This window comes from Mauremys mutica, chromosome 8 (assembly GCF_020497125.1).
Source record: "Mauremys mutica isolate MM-2020 ecotype Southern chromosome 8, ASM2049712v1, whole genome shotgun sequence".
Classification (NCBI taxonomy): Eukaryota; Metazoa; Chordata; order Testudines; family Geoemydidae; genus Mauremys; species Mauremys mutica.
Genome location: NC_059079.1, coordinates 34019466 through 34032682, shown reverse-complemented (window position 1 = coordinate 34032682; position 13217 = coordinate 34019466). Strand labels below are relative to the sequence as shown.

At 41.8% G+C, this 13217-nt stretch overlaps 1 protein-coding gene across 3 annotated transcripts in view; it reads right to left on the bottom strand.

Moving 5' to 3' along the window:
• CCDC18 (coiled-coil domain containing 18) overlaps positions 1-13217 on the bottom strand; it is a 92145-nt gene that overhangs the window by 35765 nt on the left and 43163 nt on the right. For all 3 annotated transcript variants that reach the window (XM_045028134.1, XM_045028131.1, XM_045028133.1), the window contains exons 22-26: positions 11790-11889; positions 9833-9949; positions 9247-9390; positions 7989-8192; positions 6197-6334 (exon numbers count right to left, since the gene is read on the bottom strand). In XM_045028134.1, coding sequence (XP_044884069.1) covers positions 6197-6334; positions 7989-8192; positions 9247-9390; positions 9833-9949; positions 11790-11889 — 703 coding nt within the window. The remainder of the gene's footprint in view (positions 1-6196; positions 6335-7988; positions 8193-9246; positions 9391-9832; positions 9950-11789; positions 11890-13217) is intronic.

The following is a 13217-nucleotide window of genomic DNA, read 5'->3' as shown; positions in this document are numbered from 1 at the left end:
CCACTAAGAAAACTACTTTCCAGGAGAGGTATAATAAGGAGCATGTTAGAAATGCATCCATGATAGAACCTGGACTGTGCTCATATAAGGAGCACAACTGGGGACAACAACTGTTGTACCTGTTCGCAAATAGACCTATCTTAGTCCCCCACTGCTGGAAAATGTCTCTTGCCATATCTGGGCACAGAGACTGCATGTAGTGACTGAAAAAGACCCACTGAGGTGAGGTTCCAACTCATTTTGCATTCCCGGAAGGTAAGAGGCTTCGAGGTTGATTGAGTAGGCTATGCAAAAGTCCCATAGCTGCATTGCTTCATGACAAAAGAGGGAAGAGCGAGCTCCTCCTGACCAGTTGAGGTAAAACATGGCTGCAGTGTTGTCTGTGAGAACAGCCAAGTTTCTGCCCAAGTTTCTGGGAGGGAGATCCTGGTTTGAGTAGAGTCAAACACTGCCCCAATGAACTCTATCCTCTGCACCGGAGTGAAGGTAGATTTTTCTGCATTTATCAGAAACCATATGGCCTTGAATGTTCATAGAATCATAGAAGATTAGAGTTGGAAGAGACCTCAGGGAGTCATCTAGTCCAACCCCTACTCAAAGCAGGACCAACCTCAACTAAATCATCCCAGCCAGGGCTTTGTCAAGCTGGGCCTTAAAAACCTGTAAGGATGGAGATTCCATCACCTCCCTAGGTAACCCATTCCAGTGCTTCACACCACCCTCCTAGTGAAATAGTTTTTCCTAATATCCAACCTAAACCTCTCCCACTGCAATTTGGAACCATTGCTCCTTGTTCTGTCATCTGCCACCACTGAGAACAGACTAGCTCCATCCTCTTTGGAACGCCCCCTTCAGGTTGTTGAAGGCTACCATCAAATCCTCCCTCACTCTTCTTTTCTGCTGACTAAATAATCCCAGTTCCCTCAGCCTCTCCTCATAAATCATGTGCCCCGCCCCGTAATCATTTTCGTAGCCCTCAGCTGGACTCTTTCCAATTTGTCCACATCCTTTCTGTAGTGGGGGGCCCAAAACTGGATGCAATGCTCCAGATGTGGCCTCACCAGTGCCGAATAGAGGGGAATAATCACTTCCCTCAATCTGCCGGCAATACTCCTAATGCAGCCCAATATGCTGTTAGCCTTTTCGGCAACAAGAGCACACTGGTGACTCCTATCCAACTCCTCGTCCATTATAATCCCCAGGTCCTTTTCTGCAGAACTGCCGCTTAGTCAGTCAGTCCCCAGCCTGTAGCGGTGCACGGGATTCTTCCGTCTTAAGTGCAGGACTCTGCACTTATCCTCATTACACCTCATCAGATTTCTTTTGGCCCAATCCTCCAATTTGTCTAGGTCACTCTGGACCCTATCCCTACCCTCCAGCGTATCTAACTCTACCTCCAGCTTAGTGTCATCCGCGAACTTGCTGAGGGTGCAATCATCCCATCATCCATATCATTAATGAACAAAATTGGCCCCAGGACCAACTCCTAGGGCACTCCCACTTGATACTGGCTGCCAACTAGACCAAGCCATTGATCACTACCCGTTGAGCCAGACGATCTAGCCAGCTTTCTATCCACCTTATAGTCCATTCATCCAATCCATAGTTTTTGTTAAATTGCTGACAGAATACTGTGGGAAACCATAGCAAAGGCTTTGCCAAAGGCAATGTATATCACATCCACCACCTTCCCCATATCCACAGAGCTAGTTATCTCATCCTAGAAGGCAATCAGGTTGGTCAGGCATGACTTGCCCTTGGTGAATCCATGCTGACTGTTCCTGATCACTTTCCTCTCCTCCAAGTGATTCAAACTGAATTCCTTGAGGACCTGGCTCCATGATTTTTCCAGGGACTGAGGTTGACTGAATGAGTTGAACATTGGACACTACCTGAGCCCTGGACTGGCCCTTAACTAGTCAATCATTTAGATAAGGGTAGACCTGCACCCCTAACTTCCTGAGGAAAGCTGAGACTACCGCCATGCATTTTGTGAACACCTGCTGAGCCGCAGACAGACCGAATGGGAGAACTGTGAATTAGTAGTGTGAGTGGTTTGCTACGAATCTAGGGAACATTCTGTCCTTGGTATATCAATATATGAAAACAGGCATCTCCTAAGGGTAGCGTACCAATCCCTGGGATTCAGGGAGGGGATAATGGATACCAGGGTGACCATGCAGAACTTTATTTTCTTGAGATAGTTGCTGAGCTGCCGCAGGTCTAAAATGGGTTTGAGACCGCCCTTGGCTTTTGGGATTAGGAAATAACGGGAATAGAACCCCTTCACTCTTAAATTCTACAGAACCTCAGCCACCCAAAGGAGAGATTGAACCTCCCAAACCAGAAGCTCTTCGTGAGAGGGGTCCCTGAAAAGACAGGGAGGGAAGGTGGGAAGGAAGGGCAGAAACAAACTGGAGGGTGCATCACAGTTCCACAGTGCTCAACACGCAATGGTCCATGGCGATATGGGACCAAGCACTGAGAAAGTGGAAAAGGCTATTTGCAAATAAAGGCGAAACAGGGTCTAGCATCACGGGAACTGGTATGGTGTCCTCGAGCATCCCATCAAAAAGCCTGCTTAGAACCCCCTGGATGACTGGGTGGGGCAGGCATTGACATTGAGGTAGAAGGGGGTGGTGGCGGCCTATACCTAAAATCTCTGCTTCTCTCTCTCTGAAGATCATGACAGACAGCCAAAGCTGTCATACCAGATGGCTGTTGAGGTCTGCAGGGCTTCTTTGAAGGAGCAGGTGTGTATAATCCAAAGGATTTAAGGGTCGCCCTGGAGTCTTTCAGACCATGCAGTTTCGCATCAGTGTATTCTGAAAAGAGTGAAGCTCCTTCGAAAGATAGGTCCTGTTGGAGTCCTGAGGACTGTAGCCACGAACTCCTGCACATGATCACTGCCAAAGCCATGGACCTGGCTGCTGAGTCAGCCGCATCCAAAGAAGCTTGCAACAAGGTCCTCACCACTGATTTTTTTCCCTTGTCCACCAGTGAGAACTCTTGCATAGTCTCTTGTGGGAGCAAATTCTTGAATTTCTGCAAGTAAAATCATACCTGCCCAGCAGCACCTGCTTGTTTGCAGTTCTGAGTTGTAACCCCCCAGTAGAATAAACTTTCCTACTGAACAAGTTTAATTTCTTTGAATCTTTTGATTTTTGGGGTTGCACCCTGATGACCCTGCCTTTCTCTCTCTTTGGCAGCAGCTACCATCAGGGATCCTGGGCGGGGGATGGGTGTACAGAAACAAAGTATTTTTGTTCATCCCTTTTTGACATGGGGGGAAGGGACATGGGGTCTGCCATCAGGTCTTAACAGGTTTCATAATGGCCTCATTGAGAGGCAGAGCTACTTTTGAGGGGCCCGTAGTGACTAAAATGTCAACCAGGCTATGGGAGGACTTTCTCTAACTCCACCTGTATACCCAGATTTAAGGCCACCCTCTTCAATAACTCTTGGTGAGCCTTATCATCATTCATGGGAGGCAACAAACCTTCTCCTGAGACTGCTTCATCAGGGGAGGAGGTCAGCACCAGCTGTGGAAGCTCTTCTTCTCTTTCTTCCTCAGCAGGATCTGGTTGAGCTGGTTCATGCAGTTTGGCTCTGGGGTCAGTAACAGAGTCCAGACCAAGCGCTGTCCAAGAGGATGAGAATGCCCTTCTTTCCGAGGTCACCCAATAGGCACCCCTGGAATAAGCCCTGGAAACTGGGGAAAACCCCAGGGGTTCCAAAAGGACCACTGGACTGGCATAGGTCCCCAGTGACGACCTGACCATGCACTCGATGGTACTCCTGTGTCTGGATGCATGGAAGGGTGGAAATGCCTGGAGGAGTAGCTAGAGAGAGGCTTCTTGGATAGGAAGAGTAAGACACAACCTCCGATTCAGTCTCTCTCTCCAGTGACCATGGTGGTGCCATTCCTACCAGTTCCAGAGACTGGTGCCTTGGTTTCCCTTTTGACAGTACTGAAGGGCATGGTACCAAACAATGACAGGATCCAGCATGTTCCCTCCTGTCAACAACCCTGAATCTTGAATTGCCGGTAATACCAGTACCAACAGCAAAAGAAGTTCTCCGGCAGCAGCAAACGCCATATGGTTGGTACTGAGGTAGTATCAGTACTGTGCTGTGCCGCAGATGTAAACAGCTCTTCCAGTACTGGACTTGACAGTGCTTGCATAGGTGCCAGAGTCAATGGTGCTAGCTTCTGCAGTACCAAGACAGAAGAGTATTTGGTTTAGATTGCATTCTACTCTAATCCCCATGCCTGGCCATCTTCAGTGCCAGGAATCGCCCCCTCTCAGCCATCCAGGATGGTGACTGATGCCGGGACTCCAATACAGTAGGAGGCGTACTCCTTACCAATGGCAAGGCACTTGGTGCCAAGTCTGACCGCCCTGGCTCAGACGGAGGTCTCAGTGCTGCCTCCATGAGCAAAAATTTTAGCCTGCCCTCATGGTCCTACTTCGTGCAAGGCTTAAAGTTCTTCCAGATCTGGCAACAGTTCCCAGCATGAGCTTTTCCCAGGCACTTCAGGCAGCTTGAGTGTGGGTTGTGCAGGGGCATAGCCTAGTTGCAGGAGGCGCAGAGCGTAAAGCCCAGTCATCAAAGCATGCCTCGGCATAGGGGAATGAACAACACAAAGTTACAGAACTTCACTAAAATTAGCTAAAACTGACTAAAACTAACTAACTAGATACAGAAAGAAGAAGAAAAGACAACTGAGAAAGCTTTCAAAAACAAGGATAGCAGTTCCAGCAACTGTCACGGGCGGTAAGAAGAAACTGGGGGTGTGTGGGGTCAGCTGGGCGCTTTATACTGGTGCTATCAGCGTGCAGCAGCAGCAGCAGAGGGCCCTCAAGCTGCCGCAACGGGTACCACTGAGGGAAAAAATTTCAAGCAACTGTGCTCAGGATGCACATGTGCAATCAGAAGAAAAAAAAAGAAGAAGCTAGGGATATGAAGGTTTCATTTTCCCTAAGAAATAATGCAATCTACTTTTGTAATTTAAGCCAAGTCTGCCGAGCTGTATTTTGGAACCCCTTTCACATTTTCAGAAAATATAAATAAGCCATTCTGAGTTTTCTTGAAGGGTTTTTTTTCCCCCCAACCCTTTAACTTCGACTGCAGTCCCGTATTTCCTCATTTCTGCATGGAACTATTCTTCTAACAATTGTAGCTAGATCTTCACCAACCTCCACAGAGAAAGAAGCAATAATAATTAAAAAGGAAAAATTGTTACCTGATGATTTCATCCGCCCTCAGAAAATGTATTCCGAGTGGGGGTGGGGGTGGGGGTGGGGGTGGGGGAAGAGAAGAAGTCAACTTTCCACTCTGGATCCAGATCTCTTCCCCAGCCCAGTCTATGTGGGATGTAGTGAGCAATTAGGAAAAAAGTAGTATGGCAAGAAGGATAAGACAGACACAAAAATCCCTTTCTTCAAACATAGTGAAACAGATTATTTAGGAATCCCCACTTGGGCAGCTTCTTGCCAAAAGGTGGCTCTGTGGAATATCAAATCAGTTTGCAGTATCTGACAGCCATATTAATGGAGGTATTAACTGATTTCTTTTATGGTGGTTGATGTTCTTTCAGACCAAGCAGCAGCCATAGAAAGTTTTGAATGGGCTCAGATCCTCTCTAGAATAGCTTTCCCTATTGCTGAGAATGTTTCTGTGATGCCATATTTTATTCATCTTGCAACAGTGAAATTAATTTTTTTTTAAATCGAGACATTTATGATGAAAGGACACAGAGGATGATTTCCTGAATTGTTTTTTTCACTTCAATTATATCTTCATTGCTTTCCTCACATCAATTTTGTGCCATGTTTTCTCTTTCTGGTGTTGGGGTTTGGGCAAAAGTGATGGCAGTGTGATTTTCTGTGTGGTATGAAAGCCTGTATTGCCTCCAGATAAGAATGATTTGTGAGTATGAGACACAATCTTGTCCTTATGGAATATGTAGCAGGGTTTATATCTTAGTAAGACAGATTTCTGTAAAGAGAAAACAGCCTTCCCTGACAATAAGGAGTGATGAGCATTATCTTTGATTTTTGTACCATGCTTCCCAGAAGAGAGAATAGGAGGAAAGGGAGAGAGGCATAGTTAGTCTGGACTGAGTGGATGAAAACACCCATGTAGCACAATACAGTAAAAATGCTAGGGTCAGTTCAGTTTTATCTTTTACCTCCTGCTCATAAGCCTCCTTTAATGAGTCTATTTCTGATGAAAGCTTTTTTATCTCAGCTTGCATTTTTGCTTGTAACTGAGCTTCACGTGCTTGGGCAGCACCCAGTTCTTCTGCCAAACGGTTTGCACGAGCTTCCTGTAAGATAGTATATAATAAATAATGTTAATGGCACTTTGCACTTATATGGCACCTTACATCCAAACATATGAATTAAGACTGAATGTTATTTTCCCATTTTATGCAGTGAAAAGTTTAAACATTTACCTTATTTGTCCACACTGAGTCAGCAGCAGAGCAAGAAACAAAACCAGGAGCCAGAAAGCCACAACCAATTTCTTTTTAGCTACTGGTAGTTTCGAAAGCAAATCCAAACCAATTGAATAGTACCAGAATATATTTATATTCATTTGACTAGGATTTATTTGTAATAAAAGTGGTCACATTATGTGTCACCATGGCCAGTACCTCCAAACGATTATTAAATCATTAGAAACTAGGTTTTATTTATTATTCAAATCAGTTTCTTTACTAATTAACTTTTAAAAAAAATTCCTGTGTTACTGTTCATCCAAAGCAGTGCTAATAGATTCAGCTAAAACAGTGTGGCTGTGCAACTAGTTATTGCTAGAGACTAATGACTGGCACAGGAGTAAATTAAATGTCAAGTTTGTTGCAAATATTTCATCATGAGCTGTAAGGTTCACTCTCTCTTGGTATTTCTATGGCCACTATCACTGTAGTACCTGAGCATCTCTCAAACACTGCTATATTTATCTTCACAACATCCTTATGAGGTAAGTAAACATTATACTCATTTTACAAATGGGGAAGAGAGATGAAGTTCACAGGCAACAATCAGGAACAGTATCCAGATCTCCTGAATCTCAGCACATCTCAAGCACAAGAGCTCCTTCGCCTCTTTAATTGCTGTGTCTTGCTTTGCAGTAAAGTCACAAAAAACCTCTATTGTTTACCCAATGCTCAGTTATGGCTTTTAGAATAATCCCTTCCTGAATTGTCTTCAGTGTGGGGCAGAGGCTAAAAGTTATAACTCAGCCTCATGCACATACAGTAGGTTTTCTTATAGTTTTATTACAAAGCAAGACACAGTGATTAAGGAGCAGAAGGATGCTAAAGTGAAGCATAATCCCTCTGGAGCATGGTGGAAGTGAGGTAGGGGAATATACATGGTGCATGACTACCTCTTAGGAGGATACACGCCCCTCCTCCCCACCCACCTTGAGGTGGCTAATACCCTTGGGGCACTAAGAGGGACCAATATCGTGTTCAGGAGAGTTCAGGAACTGCATCTGACTGATTCCTGCGCAGGGAGAATTTAAAAAAAGGAGGAAGACGGGTCAAAGGCTCTACTGCAAGAGTCAGCCTCAATCTACTTCCTAGTAGCTAGTTTCCATATGTAAATACTTCAATTACTTCCTTTTTGTTCTATGTACCAAAGGGACCTAGATTTTACAAAAAAATCTCCAGCCATTGGTATTTTTAAATTAGGGCATTTGGGGTTAGCAGACACCCATATTTGAAATCTTATTGAAAGCATGTTTTTTGGAATTGAAACACAACTAAACAATCTGTCTTTTTTCTTAATTTTATAATAAAACTTATCACAATACTTCCTTGTCAATCCAAAACTAAATATGTGCATCTGTACTGACAACTTTATACACTAAATAAACTGTATACTCCACTCTCTAAAATCAACATTTGTCAATGGTAATTCCACTGCCACTTAAAACCAAAGCTATTTTGAGTACGTTACGTGTTTGGTCACCTTTTCTCGAGACAGATGGTTCATTTCTTCCAGTTCTTGCGAGAGTCTGTCTGTTTCTCTTTGAGCTTGAACCAACAGCCGGCGAGTCTCCAAATGCTCCAAATGAATGTGCTGCATCTGTTCTCGTTCTAGCCTCAACTGCTGACCTAAATCTAATGCTTCCTTGTACTGGCCTGCAATGCACTCCTCCTGATCTTTCACTGTCTGTAATAGGTAAATAATTTAAATTCTTAAAGAAAACAGATATTGAATGATTTGTATTCCTCCCCCTCCTCTTTTTTTTAAATTAATTAATTAATTTAAAAAAAATCAATGCAGCAACCCTTTTTGACTCTATTGATTCTTGGAGATTACAAAAGAAGATACACCACAGGTCTGATCTGCTATGGCAAGTCCTATCTATTCCAGTACTGACTCTCCGATAATGGCCAGTACCAGATCTTCAGAGGAAGGTACAAGAAACCCTACAGTGAACATTTATGAAGTAACTTGCCCATAATAGAAGCTTCTTTCTCACTCACATCAGTTAGTGCTCGGTTTATACCCTGAAGCATAAAAGTTTATATCCTTTGTAAAATAAATTAGATAGAATACAACATTTGTGTTCTCATTATCCATATAAATGTCTATTTTTTTCTGAATCCCATATAGATCTTGGTCTCATTGATATCTTGTGTCAATGAGTTCCACGAACTAGTTATGCAGCATGTAAAAAGTAATTACATTTTTAATTTTTTTTTTTTACATTTTGCCTTTTTCAATTGCATTTCAATGAAATCCATTTCCCTAGCTACGTCTGAAGGTTACTAGAGCCAAAAACAAGCAGCAAGATTGGCTTAAAACTCCCACATAATGCAAAGTTAGAGTGTATGCTTTGGAATCCTGGTTTAATTTATGGGATTCATGATTCTGCAGACAAATACTAGGAGAAAAGTATAGAACCCTATTTTTGAAGAGAGACAAGGAAGATCTATATACAACTGTTTATAAACAACTGGTTACACCAATACCATCACAATCCAATAATGAAAATATAATAAACTTCAGCCAAGAACTCCAGCAAGTAATTTCAGTATGGAAAAAAAAAAACAAAACCCCAAACCAACATACTTGCATTACATTAAATGAGAAGACAACTTTCTTCTGCTGTTTACTGCTTAGTAAACCAAACAATCCATTAGACTGAAGACAAAGAATGTTCAGTTAGTAGACTAATAATTAATTGGAAAAAACACATTTATCCTAGAAAACAACTTACTTTTTCAATATCTGTTATTCTATGTTGTTTTCTTTCAATTTCCTTTTTTAGTTGATTTATTTCTTGATCTCTCTGGAGCAATTCAAACTCTTTTTCACGAAGCTCATCTTTAGAATGCTGTAGCTTGCAATCTAAGCTCTCAATCTAAATACAAAATACATTAAAGTCAGAAGAACAGCTTTTTTTCTTAAGGGACACCATGAAATCCTGACAAATTCAAAAGTTAGAAGTAGTTTAATACTACATCTGCCGTTGAGTTCCCTTACCAACTGATAATTTTACAAACACATTTTCTTATTTTAAAGAATGATTTAAAGTGCACATTTTAGGAAGTAACAAGGCTGGCTTTTCTTACTATAGTGCAATTTTTTTTTCATTTTTTAGTTTTAATTGGTGAACTCTAAATAATTTCTCTGGTAAAAAAAATAACACCCAAAAAACTAAGAAACCCCCAAACTATTAATATCACTTTGGTCTTATCCTAGGCCAGCTCTTGCTTGCATCCATTCCCCAATCTCATGCAGACACTAGGTTATTCATTCTACCATGCAAGCCGGATTTTATTTTAAATCATTAATAAAAATACCTGTTTATTGCGTTCTTTAATTTCTAACTCAGTTTTCTCCAAACTACCTTCTAATCTAATTATTTTTTGTTCCATTTCTCCCCTGTGTTCACGAATAGTCATATCCAACTGGGTAACCTAAATATAAGAAAGAAATAAAAAAACAACACTGTTTTGAAGTAGTATTTAGAATGTTAGAAACATTATTCTATGGAATATAAAAATTCAACACACCTAATGAAACTAACCCCTTTTGGCCCTGAGAATGTAGTCCCAAGTGTAATCAGTAAAACTGACGTAAGAATGGATTAGAGGTCTGGCATTTAGAAATCTATTCTTAGAGTCCAAGTACATAGAGAGAAGGGAAAAACAATTCTAATTCCATCATTTCACACATCTTGCCCATACCTCAACACAGAGAACACAAGACAGAATGGTTACTCAGCTTTACACTGAGTTATTTGAGTAGACCGTCAGTATAGATCCTCATTCTCGGAATGTGCCTGCATAAAGCTCTAAAGCAAAAAATGCTTTGATTACTAGGAGCCATATGGACTTCATCTCAAGCTACAGAGCTTTTCAGGTAATATTATGCATGGCCTTCATGCACCCTCAGTTCCTTCAACTTCTTCAGATGCCAGCTGAAACTCTGCAGTAACCCTTCTTTTTCTCCTTTCAGTACTGTCAATAAAAATCCCCACTTTTGGAAGAATGACAGGCAATAACTCTCTAAAGAGAAGGCTTTTGAGAAGACTACTTAAACAATGATGGTAGGACTGCCCTCCAAAACTGGGTATCAAATCTTGAAGGCAGATCAAGACTAAAGTTGTGAAAAGATATGGACTGACCTGCAATCAGGAGCTCTACATATTTCTATAATAGGAACATTACAAAAGAATGTTCAGAGACTGCCTTAGATCTAGTCCAGGGGGTTCCCAAACTTGGTTCGCAGCTTGTTCAGGGTATGCCCCTGACAGGCCACAACAAGACACTTTGTTTACCTGAGCGTTTGCAGGTACGGCCGCTTGCAGCTCTCAGTGGGTGTGGTTTGCCGTTTCTGGCCAATGGGAGCTGTGAGAATCGGTGGCCCAGCCCATACCGCTTCCCCCAGCTCCCATTGGCCGGGAACGGCGAACTACACCCACTGGGAGCTGCGAGAGGCCGTACCTGTGGACACTCAGGTAAACAAAGCATCTCGCAGCCCACCAGGGGCTTACCCTGAACAATCCAAGAAGCAAGTTTGGGAACCCCTGATCTAGTCAAATGTGCTCAGATACTACTGAGGACAAGGATAACTGATAGCATTTTTCAATGCAGATCTTAATCCAGTTTATCAAATTCTGACAGGTAGCTGCCTGTGCCATAACCTTATTACCATAAATGAAAACAAATCTTGGGGATTTACAGAAGGGTTTTGTTCTATTAAAATAGTAGTTATGGGCCGTCTTCGCACACAAAGTGTGTCACCTGACATCCCCTGGTAATGGGTGTAGCTTGAGGAAAGTGACCACTTTAGGAATGAATATAGGAGGAGTATACAATACCACCTTATCCTCATATAATGGTGGGTGAGGAAAATCAAGCCATTTAAGCTTGAAGTGCACAGACCATTTTAGCTGATCTAACTGCCATGATAAACAGTCTTTGAGGCAGGTGACAGAGAGAAAATCCACCAGAGGCTCTACTAGAGAGTCCATCAGCTTGGTCAACACTAGGCTGAAGCCTCACAAAGGCAAACAGAAAAAAATTAGACATATCCTTTACAAATGCCTCAATGGTAGGCAAACAGATATAGAATCCCTTGAACTGGAACACAGTATGCAGCTAGGATAAATGAACTGTATTGATAAAGTCCTCATTTCTTGAAATGTAGCGAGCGGTCTTAGCGATCATTTGAGCATTAGGAAATGCTGGACTTGTTAAACTTTAAATAAACACTCGATAGGCTATTCTGGTAATATGCTTAGAAAGATCTAACCTGAGCTGCTCTTTGTTTCAGTTCCCAGTTCCTTTCTTTCAATGCCTGGTCCATGTCAAGAAGTTCTTGCTTTTTGTCCTCAATTTCATCTTTACAATGCCTGCAGTTTCCATATAACAAACAAACAATGTAGATGTTCTCTCTCCTTTATAAAGCTAGATCTAGATTCCAAAAAATCAAGTTTTCATAAATCTGATAAACGTTATATTCTAAAACTCCAAATGTTTTTTCTTTTAAAATGTTTGTTAATTTAATTTTCATCATACTTAGCATTCTCAATCCTAACTTCCTGGTTGAACAGTTTCTGCTTCGGTGCTGCTCTGATGACATAGGGCACTCCCTACTTCTGACTGTGTATCTTGGAAGGGAGAAATCTGAAAGTGGGTGCGACACATGGATACTTTAAAAAAAAAAAAAAAGTGATGCCACCACTGCCTTATCTCGAGGCCCCTGCTTCTCCCTGTTGCCTGCCCTAATAGTAGCTTCTTCAGGCTTTACTTACCAGCCTCCTTATCCCCAAATTGGTGTCAGGTGCTGTTGCATGCTCCACTCCTGCTTTCATATGTTTTGTCTGGGTCAGTGGAGAGGAGATAAGAAAAAGGATGGAGCATGCAGCAGCAAATGGTCCAATGGGGGGAGTGGAAGAGCACATTTACATGGAAAACAATTAAGTGAAGCCTTTACAAGCCACAACTGTGATAGATAAACAGGTGGAAAGAGTAGGTACCTCAGGAAATGAAAGGCTGCTTCCCCTAGCGGCAGACAGAGGGTAGTGCTACTGTAATTATTACCTTCTATATCAGCAAAGCAACTCCCAGGCAGACCCTTTCTCAACCAGGAATTTGAAATTACAGCTGTTAATTTAAAACTTTCTTTTAAAATACATTTTATAGTGTACTCATGGTGTGACACACTTCTTAGCTATAGAAGTATTTAGAGTGCTTGACTGAGCAAACTGAATTAAGTTTTCTTTGAATATACACCATGACAGCCAAAATTCTGCAACTTGGTTATCTAAAGTTAGGTAACTAATTCTGCATTTAGGCACCTAAAACATAACTGGCCTGATTTTCAGAGTGCTGGACACCTACTTCAGTGGATGCTTTGGCTACTTAGCACCTCTGAAAATATGGCCACTTATGTTGAAGGTGCTTAAATGTGGATTTAGGTGTGTAACTTTAAGCACACACATTTAGAAATGTTGGCCTCTGTTCTTTATTACAAGCTTAATTATTTTAAAATATAGGTAAACTTTGAACTGAGTAAAAAAACCTGAATGCATTACCATGACCATCTTCAGAATGGAGATTTACCACTAACTTTTAAAATTATTTCACTCATTATCAGAACTACATTGCAATAAAAAGTGTATATTAGAAAGTTTCATTAATTTGCTATAGTAAAGGTTAAACAGTTGTACTGTACAAG